The sequence below is a fragment of the Pseudophryne corroboree genome, chromosome 11 (assembly GCF_028390025.1).
Source record: "Pseudophryne corroboree isolate aPseCor3 chromosome 11, aPseCor3.hap2, whole genome shotgun sequence".
NCBI lineage: Eukaryota > Metazoa > Chordata > Amphibia > Anura > Myobatrachidae > Pseudophryne > Pseudophryne corroboree.
Window position 1 is genome coordinate 340,648,179 of NC_086454.1, and position 27,070 is coordinate 340,675,248.

A 27,070-nucleotide genomic window follows, 5' to 3' on the forward strand; every position below is an offset into this window, starting at 1 on the left:
CTCCGAGGAATTGTAGGTGTGTTAAATTAAAAGTATTAGTGTTGAGAAAAGAAACAAAATTTAAAGCTGTGTCTACTGCCCCATCCCAAATAAAAAATAGATCATCACTGCAACGGCCATAGAGGGCCAGATGGTCGCCGAACCCTCCCCCCCCCCACGCAAGCTGGTCTTCGACCACGCCCATGTAGAGTCCGATCACAGAAGTAGTCACAATGGGGCCACACTGTGATAGGCCCATGTGATCATTACTCCGATCATATGATCAGATTTATGTAAACAATCAATATAGATTCTTTGTCTCCAGCTTCATTACATTTTCCAGTTATGTGGAATAATAAAGATTACCTAACATATTTCTTTTTTGTATCACTTATGCTACTGTTTATGTATTTCATTGGATATTTTAATTAATTGGGATTCGTATATATATGCTAATTAGCTAATTTGGTCCCTGATTGATGACAGTCAGTTGGAGGGACCAAAACACCTTTGAAAAATCCGCCAAGAGCGGCGAAACGCATCAGGTCTTCAAACACCAGGCACTGTACTGCTCCACCTAGCACTATCCATTTGATTTGGGAACTTCCAGCTAAACAGCAATACCAGCGAAAGCACTCTGTGAACCAGGATCCAACACTGCCGTCGCCGAACGAGCTTAATTATTTGGACTCCCCTATTTGGAACACAGTTTGGAAACATCTTACAGCTGGAATATCCTACTGCTGGTAAAACATGGCCATGTGTGAGTAATTACCACATAAACATTGGACATTTGCTTTCCAAAGAAGTGCATATATTGGTGGATAAGTCCTGAGATCCATTCATTACCTGTGTGTTTTTTAACAGATACGTTTTCTAGTATTAACTGTTTATACAAATGTGGATTAAATTGTTTTTCATTATATTTAATTAGCGCTGTTTTCATTTTACTGTTATCTATTCCTTGGGGAGACTATCTCCCAATACAGCTGCTAGGAGAAACCACCCACATGTGCGCCTGTCTATATCTACTTGATATATACTCCCTTCCTGATCATATATAACCTGGATACTAATGTGAGGACTGCAAATGTATGGTGGAAGTTATGTGAATCTACAGGTTGGGGCTGCTGTGCTGTGTCGTGTATAAAATGAGGCAGTATGATGTACTGGAATACTGGGTATATTCCATGCAGATACTGTAACAGATTGGGGCTGCTGTGCCTCGTGTGTACAGTGAGGCAGTAAGATGTACTGGAATACTGTGTACATTCCATGCAGATGCTGTAATAGATTGGTGTTGCTGTGCCTCGTGTGTACTATGAGGCAGTAAGATGTACTGGAATACTGGGTATACTCCATGCAGATACTGTAACAGATTGGGGCTGCTGTGCCTCGTGTGAACTATGAGGCAGTAAGATGTACCGGAACACTGGGCATATTCCATGCAGATACGGTAACAGATTGGGGCTGCTGTGCCTCTTGTGTACAGTGAGGCAGTAAGATGAACTGGAATACTGTGTACATTCCATGCAGATGCTGTAATAGATTGGTGCTGCTGTGCCTCGTGTGTACTATGCGGCAGTAAGATGTACCGGAACACTGGGTACATTCCATGCAGATGCTGTAATAGATTGGGGCTGCTGTGCCCCGTGTGTACAGTGAGGCAGTAATATGTACCGGAACACTGGGTACATTCCATGCAGATGCTGTAATAGATTGGGGCTGCTGTGCCCCGTGTGTACAGTGAGGCAGTAATATGTACCGGAACACTGGGTACATTCCATGCAGATGCTGTAATAGATTGGGGCTGCTGTGCCTCGTGTGTACTATGCGGCAGTAATATGTACGGGAACACTGGGTACATTCCATGCAGATGCTGTAATAGATTGGGGCTGCTGTGCCTCGTGTGTACTATGCGGCAGTAATATGTACGGGAACACTGGGTACATTCCATGCAGATACTGTAACAGATTGGGGCTGCGGTACCTCGTGTGTACAGTGAGCAGTAAGATGTACCGGAACACTGGGTACATTCCATGCAGATGCTGTGATAGATTGGGGCTGCTGTGCCCCGTGTGTACAGTGAGGCAGTAATATGTACGGGAACACTGTGTACATTCCATGCAGATGCTGTAATAGATTGGGGCTGCTGTGCCCCGTGTGTACAGTGAGGCAGTAATATGTACCGGAACACTGGGTACATTCCATGCAGATGCTGTAATAGATTGGGGCTGCTGTGCCCCGTGTGTACAGTGAGGCAGTAATATGTACCGGAACACTGGGTACATTCCATGCAGATGCTGTAATAGATTGGGGCTGCTGTGCCCCGTGTGTACAGTGAGGCAGTAACATGTACCAGAACACTGGGTACATTCCATGCAGATGCTGTATTAGATTGGGGCTGCTGTGCCCCGTGTGTACAGTGAGGCAGTAATATGTACGGGAACACTGGGTACATTCCATGCAGATGCTGTAATAGATTGGGGCTGCTGTGCCCCGTGTGTACAGTGAGGCAGTAATATGTACCGGAACACTGGGTACATTCCATGCAGATGCTGTAATAGATTGGGGCTGCTGTGCCCTGTGTGTACAGTGAGGCAGTAATATGTACCGGAACACTGGGTACATTCCATGCAGATGCTGTAATAGATTGGTGCTGCTGTGCCTCGTGTGTACTATGCGGCAGTAAGATGTACAGGAACACTGGGTACATTCCATGCAGATGCTGTAATAGATTGGGGCTGCTGTGCCCCGTGTGTACAGTGAGGCAGTAATATGTACCGGAACACTGGGTACATTCCATGCAGATGCTGTAATAGATTGGGGCTGCTGTGCCCCGTGTGTACAGTGAGGCAGTAATATGTACCGGAACACTGGGTACATTCCATGCAGATGCTGTAATAGATTGGGGCTGCTGTGCCTTGTGTGTACTATGCGGCAGTAATATGTACGGGAACACTGGGTACATTCCATGCAGATGCTGTAATAGATTGGGGCTGCTGTGCCCTGTGTGTACAGTGAGGCAGTAATATGTACCGGAATACTGGGTACATTCCATGCAGATGCTGTAATAGATTGGCGCTGCTGTGCCCCGTGTGTACAGTGAGGCAGTAACATGTACCAGAACACTGGGTACATTCCATGCAGATGCTGTAATAGATTGGGGCTGCTGTGCCTCGTGTGTACAGTGAGGCAGTAAGATGTAACGGAACACTGGGTACATTCCATGCAGATGCTGTAATAGATTGGGGCTGCTGTGCCCCGTGTGTACAGTGAGGCAGTAATATGTACCGGAACACTGGGTACATTCCATGCAGATGCTGTAATAGATTGGGGCTGCTGTGCCCCGTGTGTACAGTGAGGCAGTAAGATGTACTGGAACACTGGGTACATTCCATGCAGATGCTGGAACAGATTGGGGCTGCTATGCCTCGTATGTACAGTGAGGCAGTAATATGTACCGGAACACTGGGTACATTCCATGCAGATGCTGTAATAGATTGGGGCTGCTGTGCCTCGTGTGTACAATGAGGCAGTAAGATGTACTGGAACACTGGGTACATTCCATGCAGATGCTGTAACAGATTGGGGCTGCGGTGCCTCGTGTGTACAGTGAGGCAGTAATATGTACGGGAACACTGGGTACATTCCATGCAGATGCTGTAATAGATTGGGGCTGCTGTGCCCCGTGTGTACAGTGAGGCAGTAAGATGTACCGGAACACTGGGTACATTCCATGCAGATACTGTAACAGATTGGGGCCGCGGTGCCTCGTGTGTACAGTGAGGCAGTAAGATGTACCGGAACACTGGGTACATTCCATGCAGATATGGTAACAGACTGGGGCTGCTGTGCCTCGTGTGTACAATGAGGCAGTAAGATGTACCGGAACACTGGGTACATTCCATGCAAATGCTGTAATAGATTGGGGCTGCTATGCCTCGTGTGTACAGTGAGGCAGTAATATGTACCGGAACACTGGGTACATTCCATGCAGATGCTGTAATAGATTGGGGCTGCTGTGCCCCGTGTGTACAGTGAGGCAGTAATATGTACCGGAACACTGGGTACATTCCATGCAGATGCTGTAATAGATTGGGGCTGCTGTGCCCCGTGTGTACAGTGAGGCAGTAATATGTACCGGAACACTGGGTACATTCCATGCAGATGCTGTAATAGATTGGGGCTGCTGTGCCCCGTGTGTACAGTGAGGCAGTAATATGTACCGGAACACTGGGTACATTCCATGCAGATGCTGCAATAGATTGGGGCTGCTGTGCCTCGTGTGTACAGTGAGGCAGTAAGATGTACTGGAACACTGGGTACATTCCATGCAGATGCTGGAACAGATTGGGGCTGCTATGCCTCGTGTGTACAGTGAGGCAGTAATATGTACCGGAACACTGGGTACATTCCATGCAGATGCTGTAATAGATTGGGGCTGCTGTGCCTCGTGTGTACAATGAGGCAGTAAGATGTACTGGAACACTGGGTACATTCCATGCAGATGCTGTAATAGATTGGGGCTGCTGTGCCTTGTGTGTACTATGCGGCAGTAATATGTACGGGAACACTGGGTACATTTCATGCAGATGCTGTAATAGATTGGGGCTGCTGTGCCCTGTGTGCACAGTGAGGCAGTAATATGTACCGGAATACTGGGTACATTCCATGCAGATGCTGTAATAGATTGGGGCTGCTGTGCCTTGTGTGTACTATGCGGCAGTAATATGTACGGGAACACTGGGTACATTCCATGCAGATGCTGTAATAGATTGGGGCTGCTGTGCCCCGTATGTACAGTGAGGCAGTAACATGTACCAGAACACTGGGTACATTCCATGCAGATGCTGTAATAGATTGGGGCTGCTGTGCCTCGTGTGTACAGTGAGGCAGTAAGATGTAACGGAACACTGGGTACATTCCATGCAGATGCTGTAATAGATTGGGGCTGCTGTGCCCCGTGTGTACAGTGAGGCAGTAATATGTACCGGAAAACTGGGTACATTCCATGCAGATGCTGTAATAGATTGGGGCTGCTGTGCCCCGTGTGTACAGTGAGGCAGTAAGATGTACTGGAACACTGGGTACATTCCATGCAGATGCTGGAACAGATTGGGGCTGCTATGCCTCGTGTGTACAGTGAGGCAGTAATATGTACCGGAACACTGGGTACATTCCATGCAGATGCTGTAATAGATTGGGGCTGCTGTGCCTCGTGTGTACAATGAGGCAGTAAGATGTACTGGAACACTGGGTACATTCCATGCAGATGCTGTAACAGATTGGGGCTGCGGTGCCCCGTGTGTACAGTGAGGCAGTAAGATGTACCGGAACACTGGGTACATTCCATGCAGATACTGTAACAGATTGGGGCCGCGGTGCCTCGTGTGTACAGTGAGGCAGTAAGATGTACAGGAACACTGGGTACATTCCATGCAGATGCTGTAATAGATTGGGGCTGCTGTGCCTCGTGTGTACAATGAGGCAGTAAGATGTACTGGAACACTGGGTACATTCCATGCAGATGCTGTAACAGATTGGGGCTGCGGTGCCTCGTGTGTACAGTGAGGCAGTAATATGTACGGGAACACTGGGTACATTCCATGCAGATGCTGTAATAGATTGGGGCTGCTGTGCCCCGTGTGTACAGTGAGGCAGTAAGATGTACCGGAACACTGGGTACATTCCATGCAGATACTGTAACAGATTGGGGCCGCGGTGCCTCATGTGTACAGTGAGGCAGTAAGATGTACCGGAACACTGGGTACATTCCATGCAGATATGGTAACAGACTGGGGCTGCTGTGCCTCGTGTGTACAATGAGGCAGTAAGATGTACCGGAACACTGGGTACATTCCATGCAAATGCTGTAATAGATTGGGGCTGCTATGCCTTGTGTGTACAGTGAGGCAGTAAGATGTAACGGAACACTGGGTACATTCCATGCAGATGCTGTAATAGATTGGGGCTGCTGTGCCCCGTGTGTACAGTGAGGCAGTAATATGTACGGGAACACTGGGTACATTCCATGCAGATGCTGGAACAGATTGGGGCTGCTATGCCTCGTGTGTACAGTGAGGCAGTAATATGTACCGGAACACTGGGTACATTCCATGCAGATGCTGTAATAGATTGGGGCTGCTGTGCCTCGTGTGTACAATGAGGCAGTAAGATGTACTGGAACACTGGGTACATTCCATGCAGATGCTGTAACAGATTGGGGCTGCGGTGCCTCGTGTGTACAGTGAGGCAGTAATATGTACGGGAACACTGGGTACATTCCATGCAGATGCTGTAATAGATTGGGGCTGCTGTGCCCCGTGTGTACAGTGAGGCAGTAAGATGTACCGGAACACTGGGTATATTCCATGCAGATACTGTAACAGATTGGGGCCGCGGTGCCTCATGTGTACAGTGAGGCAGTAAGATGTACCGGAACACTGGGTACATTCCATGCAGATATGGTAACAGACTGGGGCTGCTGTGCCTCGTGTGTACAATGAGGCAGTAAGATGTACCGGAACACTGGGTACATTCCATGCAGATGCTGTAATAGATTGGGGCTGCTGTGCCTTGTGTGTACAGTGAGGCAGTAATATGTACGGGAACACTGGGTACATTCCATGCAGATGCTGTAATAGATTGGGGCTGCTGTGCCCCGTGTGTACAGTGAGGCAGTAATATGTACCGGAACACTGGGTACATTCCATGCAGATGCTGTAATAGATTGGGGCTGCTGTGCCCCGTGTGTACAGTGAGGCAGTAACATGTACCAGAACACTGGGTACATTCCATGCAGATGCTGTATTAGATTGGGGCTGCTGTGCCCCGTGTGTACAGTGAGGCAGTAATATGTACGGGAACACTGGGTACATTCCATGCAGATGCTGTAATAGATTGGGGCTGCTGTGCCCCGTGTGTACAGTGAGGCAGTAATATGTACCGGAACACTGGGTACATTCCATGCAGATGCTGTAATAGATTGGGGCTGCTGTGCCCTGTGTGTACAGTGAGGCAGTAATATGTACCGGAACACTGGGTACATTCCATGCAGATGCTGTAATAGATTGGTGCTGCTGTGCCTCGTGTGTACTATGCGGCAGTAAGATGTACAGGAACACTGGGTACATTCCATGCAGATGCTGTAATAGATTGGGGCTGCTGTGCCCCGTGTGTACAGTGAGGCAGTAATATGTACCGGAACACTGGGTACATTCCATGCAGATGCTGTAATAGATTGGGGCTGCTGTGCCCCGTGTGTACAGTGAGGCAGTAATATGTACCGGAACACTGGGTACATTCCATGCAGATGCTGTAATAGATTGGGGCTGCTGTGCCTTGTGTGTACTATGCGGCAGTAATATGTACGGGAACACTGGGTACATTCCATGCAGATGCTGTAATAGATTGGGGCTGCTGTGCCCTGTGTGTACAGTGAGGCAGTAATATGTACCGGAATACTGGGTACATTCCATGCAGATGCTGTAATAGATTGGCGCTGCTGTGCCCCGTGTGTACAGTGAGGCAGTAACATGTTCCAGAACACTGGGTACATTCCATGCAGATGCTGTAATAGATTGGGGCTGCTGTGCCTCGTGTGTACAGTGAGGCAGTAAGATGTAACGGAACACTGGGTACATTCCATGCAGATGCTGTAATAGATTGGGGCTGCTGTGCCCCGTGTGTACAGTGAGGCAGTAATATGTACCGGAACACTGGGTACATTCCATGCAGATGCTTTAATAGATTGGGGCTGCTGTGCCCCGTGTGTACAGTGAGGCAGTAAGATGTACTGGAACACTGGGTACATTCCATGCAGATGCTGGAACAGATTGGGGCTGCTATGCCTCGTATGTACAGTGAGGCAGTAATATGTACCGGAACACTGGGTACATTCCATGCAGATGCTGTAATAGATTGGGGCTGCTGTGCCTCGTGTGTACAATGAGGCAGTAAGATGTACTGGAACACTGGGTACATTCCATGCAGATGCTGTAACAGATTGGGGCTGCGGTGCCTCGTGTGTACAGTGAGGCAGTAATATGTACGGGAACACTGGGTACATTCCATGCAGATGCTGTAATAGATTGGGGCTGCTGTGCCCCGTGTGTACAGTGAGGCAGTAAGATGTACCGGAACACTGGGTATATTCCATGCAGATACTGTAACAGATTGGGGCCGCGGTGCCTCATGTGTACAGTGAGGCAGTAAGATGTACCGGAACACTGGGTACATTCCATGCAGATATGGTAACAGACTGGGGCTGCTGTGCCTCGTGTGTACAATGAGGCAGTAAGATGTACCGGAACACTGGGTACATTCCATGCAGATGCTGTAATAGATTGGGGCTGCTGTGCCTTGTGTGTACAGTGAGGCAGTAATATGTACGGGAACACTGGGTACATTCCATGCAGATGCTGTAATAGATTGGGGCTGCGGTGCCTCGTGTGTACAGTGAGGCAGTAATATGTACAGGAACACAGGGTACATTCCATGCAGATGCTGTAATAGATTGGGGCTGCGGTGCCTCGTGTGTACAGTGAGGCAGTAATATGTACGGGAACACTGTGTACATTCCATGCAGATGCTGTAATAGATTGGGGCTGCTGTGCCTCGTGTGTACAGTGAGGCAGTAATATGTACCGGAACACTGTGTACATTCCATGCAGATACTGTAACAGATTGGGGCTGCGGTACCTCGTGTGTACAGTGAGCAGTAAGATGTACCGGAACACTGGGTACATTCCATGCAGATACTGTGATAGATTGGGGCTGCGGTACCTCGTGTGTACAGTGAGGCAGTAATATGTACCGGAACACTGTGTACAGTCCATGCAGATACTGTAACAGATTGGGGCTGCGGTACCTCGTGTGTACAGTGAGCAGTAAGATGTACCGGAACACTGGGTACATTCCATGCAGATGCTGTGATAGATTGGGGCTGCTGTGCCCCGTGTGTACAGTGAGGCAGTAAGATGTACCGGAACACTGGGTACATTCCATGCAGATATGGGAACAGACTGGGGCTGCGGTGCCTCGTGTGTATAGTGAGCAGTAAGATGTACCGGAACACTTGGTACATTCCAGGTGCTGTGACAGAATGATGGGTGTTACCTATTGATACCATTAGACATTGGCTTCCCAGCAGTCTACATACCTCCTGCAGAGGGGCGATCACTTGGATTCCTAGCCAGGGTCCTTGTGATGGTGTCACGTAGAGCAAGAGGACATGTGGCAGGGAGGCTGTCATGGACCTTCGCACACAGCCTCTGATATAGCTCCTGCACATTTCCATTAGAGATAGAAAGGCCTAGGATGAAACAGAAACAAAGCACACTTACTGTATATGTAAAGTATACAGAGATCTGCTGCCTAAAAGATGGATAGGGCACGCAGAGCCGGAGAGAAGACAGGTGATAGCCTCACAACGCACCATGGGACCCCTGTCAGCTGCTAGGTGGAACATCATACCTTACCAGAACAATCAGATTCTTATTATTGGGAAGAATAGTGTTTACTCAGAGGATCAGTATTCGTTCTATTATAATTGTGCATGCCGCACACCTCTCCTGTGCACAACACAGTTACACCTATTCCAGTCCAGTTACTATCACCTTTCCCACTTCCCAACCATTGCACTCCCAGGGTCCTGAGGACTCCAGCTACCCTCCTGCAAAGCCATGAGCTCTCTCCATGTTCCCCACATACTATTCCCACTCCAGTGATGGTAGCCTATATTGTATCACTTATACATAATCAAGGAGAAAATGCTCAGCTCCATACTTCAGAGCTACTCTAGGTCCTTGGGTCATATTGAGGTGGACCCAGTACCCAGCCATTAAACATCCCAGCCATAGCCTCCCTATCAAACATCCGAGCCTCCCCAGCTGGCTGCTCTAGCTCAGTTGTCTCAATTCCAGCTCTCGGGTATCGATGGACATTTCTTTTAAAAAATATTTCTTTCATTTAAGTTTATGTGGTTCTGTAATTCAGAGGAGCTATACAGTGCCTGGTTATATTCACTTACCTTGACAGGGTACCCAGAGTTATTATTCCCCTTAATATGGCGCCACAAAGGGTCTGCAGCGCCTTACAGAGTACACAGAGTTGCTGCTTGCCAGATATGCAAATGTGGTTTAATACATTCTAGATTAGATTATAACGGATGGATAGCCCAGCAGGGGTATACATAGGTACCGGGCTCCCTAATGCTAAATTACTTTCCTGATTCCATACAGAGGACGGATTTGTAACAAGGGAGAGCTAACGCCAGCCCAAGCGCTGCAGAATGTAGGACTTACCTTGTAAAGGGAGTTCACCAGTAGCAATCTCATACAGCACAATACCAAGGCTGAAAGAGAAGATGTAGATTAGTTATACATTACACCAGTGTTACAGTGTACGTAGCAATATAGACAGGACCGGAAATATAGCGCTGACAGATACAGCAATGCGGGGTGACTCCAAGAATGGAGGGGACGCCTGCGGGGTGACTCCAAGAATGGAGGGGACGCCTGCTGGGTGAATCCAAGAATGGAGGGGACGCCTGCGGGGTGACTCCAAGAATGGAGGGGACGCCTGCTGGGTGAATCCAAGAATGGAGGGGATGCCTGCGGGGTGACTCCAAGAATGGAGGGGACGCCTGCGGGGTGACTCCAAGAATGGAGGGGACGCTAGCAGGGTGACTCAGAGTGTGGAGGGGACGTCTGCGGGGTGACTCCAAGAATGGAGGGGATGCCTGCTGGGTGACTCCAAGAATGGAGGGGATGCCAGCGGGGTGACTCCAAGAATGGAGGGGATGCTAGCAGGGTGACTCAGAGTGTGGAGGGGACGCCTGCGGGGTGACTCCAAGAATGGAGGGGATGCTAGCAGGGTGACTCAGAGTGTGGGGGGGGCCGCCTGCGGGGTGACTCCAAGAATGGAGGAGATGTCTGCGAGGTGACTCCAAGAATGGAGGGGATGCCTGCAGGGTGACTCCAAGAATGGAGGGGATGCCTGCAGGGTGACTCCAAGAATGGAGGGGACGCCTGCAGGGTGACTCCAAGAATGGAGGGGACGCTAGCAGGGTGACTCAGAGTGTGGAGGGGACGCCTGCGGGGTGACTCCAAGAATGGAGGCAACGCCTGCGGAGTGACTCCCAGAATGGAGGGGACGCTAGCAGGGTGACTCAGTGTGTGGAGGGGACGCCTGCGTTGTGACTCCAAGAATGGAGGGGACGCCTGCGGGGTGACTCCAAGAATGGAGGGGATGCCTGCGGGGTGACTCAGAGTGCGGAGGGTATGCCTGCGGGGTAACTCTGAGTACGGAGATGAGCCCTGCAGGGTAACTGCTTTTTCTATCATTACTCCCTTTGGTGAAGAGGTGCAATAAACAGGAAAATGGAGGTCATTCAGGCCTGATCGCTCGCTAGCTATTTTTTGCAGCGCTGCGAACAGATAGTCGCCGCCCACCAGGGAGTGTATTTTAGCTGTGCAAGTGTGCGATCACATGTGCAGCCGAGCGGTACAAAAAAACTTTGTGCAGTCTCTGCGCAGCCCAGGACTTACTCAGCCGCTGCGATCACTTCAGCCTGTTCTTGTCCGGAATTGACGTCAGACACTCGCCCTGCAAACGCTTGGACACGCCTGCATTTTTCCAACCACTCCCAGAAAACGGTCAGTTGCCACCCACAAACGCCTTCGTCCTGTCAATCTCCTTACGATCGACTGTGTGAATGGATTCTTCGTAAAACCCAGCGCACAGCAACAATCCGCTTTGTACCCGTGCAACACGCCTGCGCATTGCGGTGCATACGCATGCGCAGTTCTCACCCGATCATAGCGCTGCAAAAAACGTTAGCGAGCGTTCAGGTCTGAATTACCCCCAATAGTCTTACATAGAAATACCTGTTATCCCAATATAAAACCACACTGTTGTCCTAGTACTAGAGATAAGGCAACTCTTAAGGGCCCTACACACTGGCAGATAACATGCACGATATAAACGTTCTCGTTCATTAATGAACGAGAACTCGTTCATATCGTGCAGTGTGTAGGCACCAACGATTAACGATGCGCGGCCCCGCGCTCGTTAATCGTTAGTGCCCAGTCGCTTATACATGCAGGCCAATATGGACGAGATTGCATTGCTAATATGGGCAGTACGGATGGTGTAGTGGTTAGCATTATTGCCTCACAGCACTGAGGTCATGGGTTCGATTCCCACCATGGCCCTAACTGTGTGGAGTTTGTATATTCTTCCCGTACTTGTGTGGGTTTCCTCCGGGTACTCTGGTTTCCTCCCACAATCCAAAAATATACTGGTAGGTTAATTGGCTTCCAACAAAATTAACCCTAGTGTGTATGTGTGGTAGGGAATATAGATTGCAAGCTCCACTGGGGCAGGGACTGATGTGAATGGGCAAATATTCTCTGTAAAGTGCTGCAGAATATGTGTGCGCTATATAAATAACTAGTAATAATAAAATACTATGGAGCCGGGTGAAGAAACTTCACTCCCCCCCCCCCCCCACCCCCCCCCCCCCCCCCCGCCGTCGGTTGTGGGCGGATTTGCCAGTGTGTGGGGCCCATAAGACCTACACCTCACATTACACAGCAATTATGTGCTGAACTAATATACCTACAATGTTTCCTTTACACAACTTACCTTCCCACTCCCTCCCCCCATCCCGACAACCGTGGTAAGTCTCACCCTTTTCAATCAGTGGCTCAGTCTGACAGAACAAGACTGAATGCCAGAAATTGGGACTGTGCCATAGGTCAGACCTGTAGGGGGGGGGGGGGTAGGTGTCCCTCTCCTGCCATTATCAGAGCTGTGAGGTCCGCATGCCGGGGCCCCGGCTCTGGAGAACACCCCATCCGCACTGCTGCAATAGCTTCATGGCTGTGTGTTGGTGACTGGGAGCAGTGTGTAGTGCACAGTCAGTAGGGGACCTGTCCAATGATAAAGTGTTTTGCAGGGTGTTTAGGGAGGTTGTGACGTACGCTGGATTCTAGATTAGTGACCAATGTATAGTACTTTCACATATGGGCCTCTTACCCTTACAGCACTACAGCGGATTATACCGGCATATGCCGTTCTTATACAGGTTGTATGTATAGATATTTCTGATTCTACGTTGACATAGTAAGCGTGCAGCTGTAGCTATAAAACAATTGTGTTCATAATCTGATCCCTTCTGAATACTGATTTAACACATTGACACATGTTAGTTCAAAGAGCAACGGACTCAGATTCTGTCTGACTACAATCACATTCATTTCTCGGCATTATATTGCTGTAACGTGAATCTGCAACAACGAGACAATGTGATGTGTTACTGACCTGTAAATCTCGCTGCGTTTGTCGTATGCGTTGATGTCCTGCAGGGTTTCCGGAGCCAAGTAGGCCAGATCGCTGCTCTCTGACCTTCTGGGTACGGGATTTCTTCTCATAGACGATTCAGTCTTTGAGAACTCGAAACCCGATAACTGTGCAGAGAATATGGGGCCGGCATATTATATATATATGTTATACTTCATTCCCTGTTGTTTGCTTTTGAGATAGGAGTCTATTTATGTAGACCCTGCGCTAACTAGAAATCTGCAATGCGGTTTCACAGATTTAAGCTGGCTCTCTGGAGCAATCCGCTGGTGAAAACGATGCTGCTATAGGAAGGCTTCCTCCTAAACGCTGCGTAACGTAGCCGGCTATGTGTTAATGCAGTCTGATAACGTAAACAGACAAACAACAGATTTGAGTTTCTCTATCCTTACCCTGGTCAGTCATACCCCTTTCACACCGCACAGAAATCCAGTATCGACCCGGCATATTGCTGGGTCGACACGGGTCAGCGTGCGGTGTGAAAGCGCCATAGCTGAAATCCCGGGTCACCTGACCTGTCAATCCATCCCGGGAACAAAGCAGTGTTATTCCCGGGTTGAATACCGGGTCAATGCCAGCGTAAACAGGCTCGGCCCGTTCACTACAACTGGGAGAGGCGGCGCTGAGATGAGCTCATCTCCCAGTGCCGCCTCTGCCCCCGCTGCCGGCTCCACCCCCCGCCACTATGGCAACCCGCCTGATATATTGCCGAGACAGGGAAGCCAGCGGTAGCGTCCAATGCCGGACCAGATTCCAATTCCCGAGTGGAATTCGGCATTGGCAGTGTGAAAGGGGTATTAGTCAGAGACACCCTCTTATAGTCCTTAACAGCTGAAATACCCGTCTCATATATTCCTTATAGGAAGCGGATGAATCAGAGCATTCCATCTATAATTAGAGATGAGCGGATTCGGATTTACTCGGTTCTTAACGCCAGAATTATCGCAAGTTCTTTTTTTCTGGATTTTTCTTATTGGCTAACCAAAACACGTGACGTGCATGAGCCAATAAGGAGATTCGGGTAAATCCGAACCCGCTCATCTCTACCTATAATACGTTTGTGAAGCCCTCTGTATACATTTGTAACCAAATATGGATGTTCCAAATGCTACTTAAACCTTAATATGTCATAGCAGAGCCATCACCTTCTTTCTCTCACTCCCCGCAGTTCTCCCTCGCTGTCACAGCTTCTCTCCTTCATTGTAGTCTTTCTCACAGTCCTATAGCCTCCGCTACCTACATAGTGCTAGGATGGAGCCGTACCAAACATGCAACTAAAATTCTTATCCATTCTCTCTACATCACTTTACTCCACTCCTGCAGCTTCCTCCTGCCATGCGGAAAATGTCTGCTTCAGTTTGTCCTAAATATTGCTGTAACACTCACCTTCCTCTCTCACGTCTCCACATCTGCAAATCCCTACATTTGTTCCCTGTATCCTCTATAATTCATTATTATATGCATTTGCCAAGCTCTCAGCAGCACTCCCTTCATACATCTGACTCTTCATAGATCTACCTCAGGCCTGTTCCTCGCCACCTCACACTAAGGACTATGCTACATTACCGCACAATGGTCTGCATGGGCAGAAAGAAGTAACTGTTCCGAGAAGATATTTATTTTGAGGGTACCTTCAGACAGTACGTCCCATCCACCAGGAACTTAGCGCTGCTTAGACTCCCATGCAGAATGGCTTTTCTCTCCGTCTGATGTAACCTGTATATCAAGAACATGTTTAGCGATAGCTTGAATAGAACCCTTTCATCTATAGGATATTTGCCAATCATCTACAACTTAGGGTTGGACATAGGAAGCAGATGGTTAGCAACCACTGATGTTCCTGATCCAAGTGAACTACTTTTTCCATCCGATATGGTCGCCAGTCACCGGGTGCTACTTTCTGATGTTCATCCGTTGACGAGCTGTTCATTTCAGTGTATGTGCGAAGCTGACTGCTTATGCACATGCGCACATCGTAACCATCGATGGTTCTACAATTGAATGGTTTGAGGTAATGTCTAGTAGCCATCGTATTGCTTGTTTTTAGATTTTAAGCCCGTCAGCCATTCAATGCCGGGCTTCCGATGTCAGCGCCTGCACCGGCTCAGCCCCCCATATTAGACTTTCTACATTAAATAGATATTATGAATGTGACATTCAGATAACAGATGACATACAGACCTGTACAGAGCTCTGGCAGCATCCAGAGCCATCAGGACTCTCTGCTCCCATGATAGGCCCGGCTCTCTTTTCAGCAGTTCTCTCAGGGTCCCTTTCTGGCAGTACTCTATTATCAGAGAATATGGTTCTGTGCCTGAAACAGAGGACGAGTGAAAATTAGAACAGGATAATGGAACTAGGACAGAGGGTAACAGGGTTCTGCACCTGACACATAGGAGAGAAGGGAGAATGAGGACGGGAACCAGAGACAGGAGACTAGGACAGGGAGTAACAGGGTTCTGCACCTGACACAGAGGAGAGAAGGGAGAATGAGGACGGGAACCAGAGACAGGAGACTAGGACAGGGAGTAACAGGGTTCTGCACCTGACACAGAGGAGAGAAGGGAGAATGAGGACGGGAATCAGAGACAGGAGACTAGGACAGAGAGTAACAGGGTTCTGCACTTGACACTGAGGAGAGAAGGGAGAATGAGGACGGGAACCAGAGACAGGAGACTAGGACAGAGAGTAACAGGGTTCTGCACCTGACACTGAGGAGAGAAGGGAGAATGGGGACGGGAACCAGAGACAGGAGACTAGGACAGAGGGTAACAGGGTTCTGCACTTGACACAGAGGAGAGAAGGGAAGGGAGAATGAGGACGGGAACCAGAGACAGGAGGCTAGGACAGGGAGTAACAGGGTTCTGCACCTGACACAGAGGAGAGAAGGGAGAATGAGGACGGGAACCAGAGAAAGGAGACTAGGACAGAGAGTAACAGGGTTCTGCACCTGACACAGAGGAGAGAAGGGAGAATGAGGATGGGAACCAGAGACAGGAGACTAGTACAGGGAGTAACAGGGTTCTGCACCTGACACAGAGGAGAGAGGGGAGAATGAGGACGGGAACCAGAGACAGGAGATTAGTACAGGGAGTAACAGGGTTCTGCACCTGACACAGAGGAGAGAAGGGAGAATGAGGACGGGAATCAGAGACAGGAGACTAGGACAGAGAGTAACAGGGTTCTGCACCTGACACTGAGGAGAGAAGGGAGAATGAGGACGGGAACCAGATACAGGAGACTAGGACAGAGGGTAACAGGGTTCTGCACCTGACACAGAGGAGAGAAGGGAGAATGAGGACGGGAACCAGAGACAGGAGACTAGTACAGGGAGTAACAGGGTTCTGCACCTGACACAGAGGAGAGAAGGGAGAATGAGGACGGGAACCAGAGACAGGAGACTAGGACAGAGAGTAACAGGGTTCTGCACCTGACACTGAGGAGAGAAAGGAGAATGAGGACGGGAACCAGAGACAGGAGACTAGGACAGAGAGTAACAGGGTTCTGCACCTGACACAGAGGAGAGAAGGGAGAATGAGGACGGGAACCAGAGACAGGAGACTAGGACAGAGGGTAACAGGGTTCTGCACCTGACACAGAGGAGAGAAGGGAGAATGAGGACGGGAACCAGAGACAGGAGACTAGTACAGGGAGTAACAGGGTTCTGCACCTGACACAGAGGAGAGAAGGGAGAATGAGGACGGGAACCAGAGACAGGAGACTAGGACAGAGAGTAACAGGGTTCTGCACCTGACACTGAGGAGAGAAGGGAGAATGAGGACGGGAACCAGAGACAGGAGACTAGTACAGAGAGTAACAGGGTTCTGCACCTGACACAGAGGAGAGAAGGGAGAATGAGGACAGGAACCAGAGACAGGAGACTAGTACAGAGAGTAACAGGGTTCTGCACCTGACACAGAGGAGAGAGGTGAGAATGAGGACGGGAGCCATAGGCAGAAGACGAGGGGCCTAATTCAGACTTGATCGCTGCCGCAGTCTGAAGCCCTATGCGGCTGCGCGTGCGCACCCCGGGAGCCCAGTGAGATACTAAAAGCATTACTGGGCTGCGATCGCCTCTGCCTAATTGACAGGCAGAGGTGGTCACGTGGCGTGGTAATGGCATTAGAACGCCGTTGTTGGTGGTGCGCAGTCCGGACAACGCTGGCATACCCGGACCATTGCAGGGGCGGGCCGCGTGCTTTTGCACCCTTGCGGGGGGGGGAGGGCAGAGCCAGACATGCGGGGCAGACTATCGCTGTGCTGGGCGTCCCCCCGCATGTCTGAGAAACTGATGGTAGAGGTGTTAAATTTAGCACATCTACGATCAGATCTGAATTAGGTCCAGGGACAGAAAGTAGCAGCGTTCTCTACCTAACGCAGACAAGGGTAAGAATCAATCATTCGACACAGGATAACACACACATAGACACATATAGATGGTCAAGGCTCCTCTTACTTGAATTATCAATGCAGATGCCGTAAAGACGTAAAATGTTTGGACTTTCATATTTCTTCATGGTCTCGCTCTCGGAACGAAATGTCTTCCTTATATAGCTGTGAAGTGACAGGCATATGAATGACATTGCTTTACATAGAGGGTATATGTCAGGCGGTACAACGTGTTTCTCGTGCGGCGTGGAAAGACGCAGGGTGACTCACTCATCATTTCTGCTCAACTGGCCCTTTAATACTTTAATCACCACTGGACACTTGTGGTACTCTCCTAAGTACAGACTATGGCTGTCATTCAGGCCTGGCTCCTGCAGTAACTCTCCACGTTTCAGATCTGTAGCTCGTATTTCTGTAATATCCCACGGTCCGGTAATTCCTGCAGATACTATGGAACCAGAAAACACAATCATTACACAATGGGAGAGATCCACCCTGGTATATTTCCCAGAACTGCTGAGGCATGTATGATGTGTGCATAGAGCATCATTACTCATATTAGGTAACATTACCGTCCTGCACCCGAGTGTTCTGCTGATCGCGGCCTGGTCTGTTCTCAGTGTTACTGGGGGTATAGGTAACATTACCGTCCTGCACCCGAGTGTTCTGCTGATCGTGGCCTGGTCTGTTCTCAGTGTTACTGGGGGTATAGGTAACATTACCGTCCTGCACCCGAGTGTTCTGCTGATCGCGGCCTGGTCTGTTCTCAGTGTTACTGGGGGTATAGGTAACATTACCGTCCTGTACCCGAGTGTTCTGCTGATCACGGCCTGGTCTGTTCTCAGTGTTACTGGGGGTATAGGTAACATTACCGTCCTGCACCCGAGTGTTCTGCTGATCGCGGCCTGGTCTGTTCTCAGTGTTACTGGGGATATAGGTAACATTACCGTCCTGCACCCGAGTGTTATGCTGATTGCGGCCTGGTCTGTTCTCAGTGTTACTGGGGGTATAGGTAACATTACCGTCCTGCACCCGAGTGTTCTGCTGATTGCGGCCTGGTCTGTTCTCAGTGTTACTGGGCATAGCCGGCCCTAACCAATATGATGCCCTAGGCAAGATTTTGGCTGGTGCCCCCTAGCACCACCGCTAGTTCTGCCGGAGATGCCTGGCATGAGTCAGCTGGTAGCTCTGCTAACGTCGGGCGCCTTTTGTTTATGAAAATGCATCATATTATTTGCATTACTATGTGTCAAGGATGCACAAGCAGCTTCTGCTGATTAAAATGATATGCAGCATGCCTATATTCTGTGTGCGACTGCAGCTGTATCTGCATACATTACAGTGATTTCCAGGAATACACTGTAACGTAGCATTTCGTATGCAGATACAGACGCAGTCACACACAGAATATAGGCATGCCGCATATCATTTTAATCAGCAGAAGCTGCTGGTGCCCCTAAGCATACCAAATGCCCTAGGCATTTGCCTAGTTTGCCTATGCCTAAGGCCGGCTCTGTTACTGGGGGTATAGGTAACATTACCGTCCTGTACCCGAGTGTTCTGCTGATCGCGGCCTGTTCTGTTCTCAGTGTTACTGGGGGTATAGGTAACATTACCGTCCTGCACCCGAGTGTTCTGCTGATCGCGGCCTGGTCTGTTCTCAGTGTTACTGGGGGTATAGGTAACATTACCGTCCTGCACCCGAGTGTTCTGCTGATCGCGGCCTGGTCTGTTCTCAGTGTTACTGGGGATATAGGTAACATTACCGTCCTGCACCCGAGTGTTCTGCTGATCGCGGCCTGGTCTGTTCTCAGTGTTACTGGTGGTATAGGTAACATTACCGTCCTGCATCCGAGTGTTCTGCTGATCGCGGCCTGGTCTGTTCTCAGTGTTACTGGGGATATAGGCAGTGGTGCAAGTAGAAAAAATGTCTTACGGGTACTGTGTGCGCGCGCCGAAGGCGCGCGCGCAAAAAAATGGGTGTGGCCAAATGCCACATGGGGCGTGGCCAATGAAAATGGGGGCGTGATACACATATGGGGGAGGGGCAGATACACGTATGACCCCAATAGTGTCAGATACACGTTGCACCACAGTGCTAGATATACATTGCCCCACAGTGCCAGATACATATAACCCCACAGTGCCAGATACACATTGCCCCACAGTGCCAGATACACAAATGTCCCCAGAGTGCCAGATACACAAATGTCCCCAGAGTGTCAGATACACATTGCCTCAGTGCCAGATACACATTGCCCCACAGTGCCAGATGCACATTGCCCCACAGTGCCAGATACACAAATGTCCCCAGAGTGCCAGATACACATTGCCCCACAGTGCCAGATACACATTGCCCCACAGTGCCAGATACACAAATGTCCCCAGAGTGCCAGATACACATTGCCCCACAGTGCCAGATGCACATTGCCCCACAGTGCCAGATGCACATTGCCCCACAGTGCCAGATACACATTGCCCCACAGTGCCAGATACAGAAATGCCCCCAGAGTGCCATACATTGCCTCACAGTGTCAGATACACATTGCCCCACAGTGCTAGATACACAAATGCCCCCTCTGTGTCAGATATACATTGCCCCCCGTGCCAGATACAGAAATGCCCCTACAGTGCCAGATATGCCCCCAGTGCCAGATATCCTCCAGTGCCAGGTATACATGCCCCCCTGTGCCAGATATCCCCCAGTGCCAGGTATATATGCCCCCCTGTGCTAGATATGCCCCCAGTGCCAGATATCCCCCAGTGCCAGGTATACATGCCCCCCCAGTGCCAGATATCCCCCAGTGCCAGGTATACATGCCCCCCCAGTGCCAGATATCCCCCAGTGCCAGGTATACATGCCCCCCCAGTGCCAGATATCCCCCAGTGCCAGGTATAACATGCCCCCCCAGTGCCAGATATCCCCCAGTGCCAGGTATAACATGCCCCCCCAGTGCCAGATATCCCCCAGTGCCAGGTATACATGCCCCCCCAGTGCCAGATATCCCCCAGTGCCAGGTATATATGCCTCCCTGTGCCAGATATGCCCCCAGTGCCAGGTATACATGCCCCCCTGTGCCAGATATCCCCCAGTGCCATGTATATATGCCCCCCTGTGCCAGATATGCCCCCAGTGCCAGGTATATATGCCCCCCTGTGCCAGATATGCCCCCAGTGCCAGGTATACATGCCCCCCTGTGCCAGATATCCCCCAGTGCCAGGTATATATGCCCCCCTGTGCCAGATATGCCCCCAGTGCCAGGTATATATGCCCCCCTGTGCCAGATATGCCCCCAGTGCCAGGTATACATGCCCCCCCAGTGCCAGGTATAACATGCCCCCCTCCCCTACTCACCGCTGCCGTCGCTGTCCTCCTGTCTGTCATGTGAGGGAAGGAGAGTGCAGCCTGCGCCTCTCGTTCCCCTCAGTCTTCGGCGGGTGTCTCAGTTTAATTCAGCGCCGATCCGTGAGCCAATCAGAGCTCGCGGGTGCGAGCTCTGATTGGCTCACGGATCGGCGCTGAAGTAAACTGAAACACCCACCGGAGACTGAGGGGAACGAGAGGCGCAGGCTGCACTCTCCTGCCCTCACATCAGAGGCGTGTGCGGCGGTGCGGCGTGGGGGAGGGAGGGAAGGAAGAGGAGCGGCGGCCCGTCGGTGTGGGTACGGCGTACCCACGGCTAAATTCTTACGGGTACGCCGTACCCACCCGTACCCGCCCACTTGCACCACTGGATAGGTAACATTACCGTCCTGTACCCGAGTGTTCTGCTGATCGCGGCCTGGTATGTTCTCAGTGTTACTGGTATATAGGTAACATTACCGTCCTGCACCCGAGTGTTCTGCTGATCGCGGCCTGGTCTGTTCTCAGTGTTACTGGGGGTATAGGTAACATTACCATCCTGCACCCGAGTGTTCTGCTGATCGCGGTCTGGTCTGTTCTCAGTGTTACTGGGGGTATAGGTAACATTACCGTCCTGCACCCGAGTGTTCTCCTGATCACGGCCTGATCTGTTCTCAGTGTTACTGGGGGTATAGGTAACATTACCGTCCTGCACCCGAGTGTTCTGCTGATCACGGTCTGGTCTGTTCTCAGTGTTACTGGGGGTATAGGTAACATTACCGTCCTGCACCCGAGTGTTCTGCTGATCGCGGCCTGGTCTGTTCTCAGTGTTACTGGGGGTATAGGTAACATTACCGTCCTGTACCCGAGTGTTCTCCTGATCGCGGCCTGGTCTGCTCTCAGTGTCACGGGGGGTAATGGTAACATTACCGTCCTGCACCCGAGTGTTCTGCTGATCGCGGCCTGGTCTGTTCTCAGTGTTACTGGGGGTATAGGTAACATTACCGTCCTGTACCCGAGTGTTCTGCTGATCACGGCCTAGTCTGTTCTCAGTGTCACTGGGGGTATAGCTAACATTACCGCCCTGCACCCGAGTGTTCTGCTGATCGCGGCCTGGTCTGTTCTCAGTGTTACTGGGGATATAGGTAACATTACCGTCCTGCACCCGAGTGTTCTGCTGATCGCGGCCCGGTCTGTTCTCAGCGTTACTGGGGGTATAGGTAACATTACCGTCCTGTACCCGAGTGTTCTGCTGGTCGCGGCCTGGTCTGTTCTCAGCGTTACTGGGGATATAGGTAACATTACCGTCCTGTACCCGAGTGTTCTGCTGGTCGCGGCCTGGTCTGTTCTCAGCGTTACTGGGGATATAGGTAACATTACCGTCCTGCACCCGAGTGTTCTTCTGATCGCGGCCTGGTCTGTTCTCAGTGTTACTGGGGGTATAGGTAACATTACCGTCCTGTACCCGAGTGTTCTGCTGATCGCGGCCTGGTCTGTTCTCAGTGTTACTGGGGGTATAGGTAACATTACCGTCCTGCACCCGAGTGTTCTCCTGATCACGGCCTGGTCTGTTCTCAGTGTTACTGGGGGTATAGGTAACATTACCGTCCTGCACCCGAGTGTTCTGCTGATCGCGGCCTGGTCTGTTATCAGTGTTACTGGGGGTTTAGGTAACATTACCGTCCTGTACCCGAGTGTTCTGCTGATCGCGGCCTGGTCTGTTCTCAGTGTTACTGGGGATATAGGTAACATTACCGTCCTGTACCCGAGTGTTCTCCAGATCGCGGCCTGGTCTGCTCTCAGTGTCACGGGGGGTAATGGTAACATTACCGTCCTGCACCCGAGTGTTCTGCTGATCGCGGCCTGGTCTGTTCTCAGTGTTACTGGGGGTATAGGTAACATTACCGTCCTGTACCCGAGTGTTCTGCTGATCACGGCCTAGTCTGTTCTCAGTGTCACTGGGGGTATAGCTAACATTACCGTCCTGCACCCGAGTGTTCTGCTGATCGCGGCCTGGTCTGTTCTCAGTGTTACTGGGGATATAGGTAACATTACCGTCCTGCACCCGAGTGTTCTGCTGATCGCGGCCCGGTCTGTTCTCAGCGTTACTGGGGATATAGGTAACATTACCGTCCTGTACCCGAGTGTTCTGCTGGTCGCGGCCTGGTCTGTTCTCAGCGTTACTGGGGATATAGGTAACATTACCGTCCTGCACCCGAGTGTTCTTCTGATCGCGGCCTGGTCTGTTCTCAGTGTTACTGGGGGTATAGGTAACATTACCGTCCTGTACCCGAGTGTTCTGCTGATCGCGGCACGGTCTGTTCTCAGCGTTACTGGGGATATAGGTAACATTACCGTCCTGTACCCGAGTGTTCTGCTGGTCGCGGCCTGGTCTGTTCTCAGTGCTACTGGGGATATAGGTAACATTACCGTCCTGCACCCGAGTGTTCTGCTGATCGCGGCCTGGTCTGTTCTCAGTGTTACTGGGGTATAGGTAACATTACCGTCCTGCACCCGAGTGTTCTGCTGATCGCAGCCTGGTCTGTTCTCAGTGTTACTGGGGGTATAGGTAACATTACAGTCCTGTACCCGAGTGTTCTGCTGATCGTGGCCTGGTCTGTTCTCAGTGTTACTGGGGGTATAGGTAGCATTACCATCCTGTACCCGAGTGTTCTGCTGATCGCGGCCTGGTCTGTTCTCAGTGTTACTGGGGATATAGGTAACATTACCGTTCTGTACCCGAGTGTTCTGCTGATCGCGGCCTGGTCTGTTCTCAGTGTTACTGGGGGTATAGGTAACATTACCGTCCTGTACCCGAGTGTTCTGCTGATCGCGGCCTGGTCTGTTCTCAGTGTTACTGGGGGTATAGGTAACATTACCGTCCTGCACCCGAGTGTTCTGCTGATCGCGGCCTGGTCTGTTCTCAGTGTTACTGGGGGTATAGGTAACATTACCGTCCTGCATCCGAGTGTTCTGCTGATCGCGGCCTGGTCTGTTCTCAGTGTTACTGGGGGTATAGGTAACATTACAGTCCTGCACCCGAGTGTTCTGCTGATCGCGGCCTGGTCTGTTCTCAGTGTTACTGGGGGTATAGGTAACATTACCGTCCTGCATCCGAGTGTTCTGCTGATCGGGCCTGGTCTGTTCTCAGTGTTACTGGGGATATAGGTAACATTACCGTCCTGTACCCGAGTGTTCTGCTGATCGCGGCCTGGTCTGTTCTCAGTGTTACTGGTATATAGGTAACATTACCGTCCTGCACCCGAGTGTTCTGCTGATCGCGGCCTGGTCTGTTCTCAGTGTTACTGGGGGTATAGGTAACATTACCGTCCTGCACCCGAGTGTTCTCCTGATCACGGCCTGGTCTGTTCTCAGTGTTACTGGGGGTATAGGTAACATTACCATCCTGCACCCGAGTGTTCTGCTGATCGCGGCCTGGTCTGTTATCAGTGTTACTGGGGGTTTAGGTAACATTACCGTCCTGTACTCGAGTGTTCTGCTGATCGCGGCCTGGTCTGTTATCAGTGTTACTGGGGGTATAGGTAACATTACCATCCTGTACTCGAGTGTTCTGCTGATCGCGGCCTGGTCTGTTCTCAGTGTTACTGGGGATATAGGTAACATTACCGTCCTGTACCCGAGTGTTCTCCTGATCGCGGCCTGGTCTGCTCTCAGTGTCACGGGGGGTAATGGTAACATTACCGTCCTGCACCCGAGTGTTCTGCTGATCGCGGCCTGGTCTGTTCTCAGTGTTACTGGGGGTATAGGTAACATTACCGTCCTGTACCCGAGTGTTCTGCTGATCACGGCCTAGTCTGTTCTCAGTGTTACTGGGGGTATAGGTAACATTACAGTCCTGCACCCGAGTGTTCTTCTGATCGCGGCCTGGTCTGTTCTCAGTGTTACTGGGGGTATAGGTAACATTACCGTCCTGTACCCGAGTGTTCTGCTGATCGCGGCCCGGTCTGTTCTCAGCGTTACTGGGGATATAGGTAACATTACCGTCCTGTACCCGAGTGTTCTGCTGGTCGCGGCCTGGTCTGTTCTCAGTGCTACTGGGGATATAGGTAACATTACCGTCCTGCACCCGAGTGTTCTGCTGATCGCGGCCTGGTCTGTTCTCAGTGTTACTGGGGTATAGGTAACATTACCGTCCTGCACCCGAGTGTTCTGCTGATCGCAGCCTGGTCTGTTCTCAGTGTTACTGGGGGTATAGGTAGCATTACCGTCCTGTACCCGAGTGTTCTGCTGATCGCGGCCTGGTCTGTTCTCAGTGTTACTGGGGATATAGGTAACATTACCGTCCTGTACCCGAGTGTTCTGCTGATCGCGGCCTGGTCTGTTCTCAGTGCTACTGGGGGTATAGGTAACATTACCGTTCTGTACCCGAGTGTTCTGCTGATCGCGGCCTGGTCTGTTCTCAGTGTTACTGGGGGTATAGGTAACATTACCGTCCTGTACCCGAGTGTTCTGCTGATCGCGGCCTGGTCTTTTCTCAGTGTTACTGGGGGTATAGGTAACATTATCATCCTGTACCCGAGTGTTCTGCTGATCGCGGTCTGGTCTGTTCTCAGTGTTACTGGGGGTATAGGTAACATTACCGTCCTGTACCCGAGTGTTCTGCTGATCGCGGCCTGGTCTGTTCTCAGTGTTACTGGGGGTATAGGTAACATTACCGTCCTGTACCCGAGTGTTCTGCTGATCGCGGCCTGGTCTGTTCTCAGTGTTACTGTGGTATAGGTAACATTACCGTCCTGCACCCGAGTGTTCTGCTGATCGCGGTCTGGTCTGTTCTCAGTGTTACTGGGGGTATAGGTAACATTACCGTCCTGTACTCGAGTGTTCTGCTGATCGCGGCCTGGTCTGTTCTCAGTGTTACTGGGGGTATAGGTAACATTACCGTCCTGTACCCGAGTGTTCTGCTGATCGCGGCCTGGTCTGTTCTCAATGTTACTGGGGGTATAGGTAACATTACCGTCCTGTACTCGAGTGTTCTGCTGATCGCGGCCTGGTCTGTTCTCAGTGTTACTGGGGATATAGGTAACATTACCGTCCTGTACCCGAGTGTTCTGCTGATCGCGGCCTGGTCTGTTCTCAGTGTTACTGTGGTATAGGTAACATTACCGGTCTGTACCCGAGTGTTCTGCTGATCGTGGCCCGGTCTGTTCTCAGCGTTACTGGGGATAGAGGTAACATTACCGTCCTGTACCCGAGTGTTCTGTTGATCGCGGCCTGGTCTGTTCTCAGTGTTACTGTGGGTATAGGTAACATTACCGTCCTGTACCCGAGTGTTCTGCTGATCGCGGCCTGGTCTGTTCTCAGTGTTACTGGGGGTATAGGTAACATTACCGTCCTGCACCCGAGTGTTCTGCTGATCGCGGCCTGGTCTGTTCTCAGTGTTACTGGGGAAATAGGTAACATTACCGTCCTGCACCCGATTGTGCTCCTGATCGCGGCCTGGTCTGTTCTCAGCGTTACTGGGGGAATAGGTAACATTACCGTCCTGCACCCGAGTGTGCTTCTGATCGCGGCCTGGTCTGTTCTCAGTGTTACTGGGGGTATAGGTAGCATTACTGCCCTGTACCCGAGTGTTCTGCTGATCGCAGGCTGGTCTGTTCTCAGTGTTACTGGGGGTATAGGTAACATTACCGTCCTGTACCCGAGTGTTCTGCTGATCACGGCCTGGTCTGTTCTCAGTGTTACTGGGGATATAGGTAACATTACCGTCCTGTACCCGAGTGTTCTCCTGATCGCGGCCTGGTCTGTTCTCAGTGTTACTGGGGGTATAGGTAACATTACCGTCCTGTACCCGAGTGTTCTGCTGATCGCGGCCTGGTCTGTTCTCAGTGTTACTGGGGGTATAGGTAACATTACCGTCCTGCACCCGAGTGTTCTGCTGATCGCGGCCTGGTCTGTTCTCAGTGTTACTGGGGATATAGGTAACATTACCGTCCTGCACCCGAGTGTTCTGTTGATCGCGGCCTGGTCTGT

General features: G+C 50.8%; 1 protein-coding gene across 2 annotated transcripts in view; it reads right to left on the reverse strand.

The window, feature by feature from the left end:
* LOC134969741 (mixed lineage kinase domain-like protein) overlaps positions 1 to 27,070 on the reverse strand; it is a 53,855-nt gene that overhangs the window by 2,744 nt on the left and 24,041 nt on the right. For both annotated transcript variants that reach the window (XM_063945890.1, XM_063945891.1), the window contains exons 4-10: positions 18,007 to 18,184; positions 17,804 to 17,901; positions 15,529 to 15,661; positions 14,979 to 15,063; positions 13,309 to 13,454; positions 10,287 to 10,336; positions 9,143 to 9,295 (exon numbers count right to left, since the gene is read on the reverse strand). In XM_063945890.1, the coding sequence (XP_063801960.1) occupies positions 9,143 to 9,295; positions 10,287 to 10,336; positions 13,309 to 13,454; positions 14,979 to 15,063; positions 15,529 to 15,661; positions 17,804 to 17,901; positions 18,007 to 18,184 (843 nt within the window). The remainder of the gene's footprint in view (positions 1 to 9,142; positions 9,296 to 10,286; positions 10,337 to 13,308; positions 13,455 to 14,978; positions 15,064 to 15,528; positions 15,662 to 17,803; positions 17,902 to 18,006; positions 18,185 to 27,070) is intronic.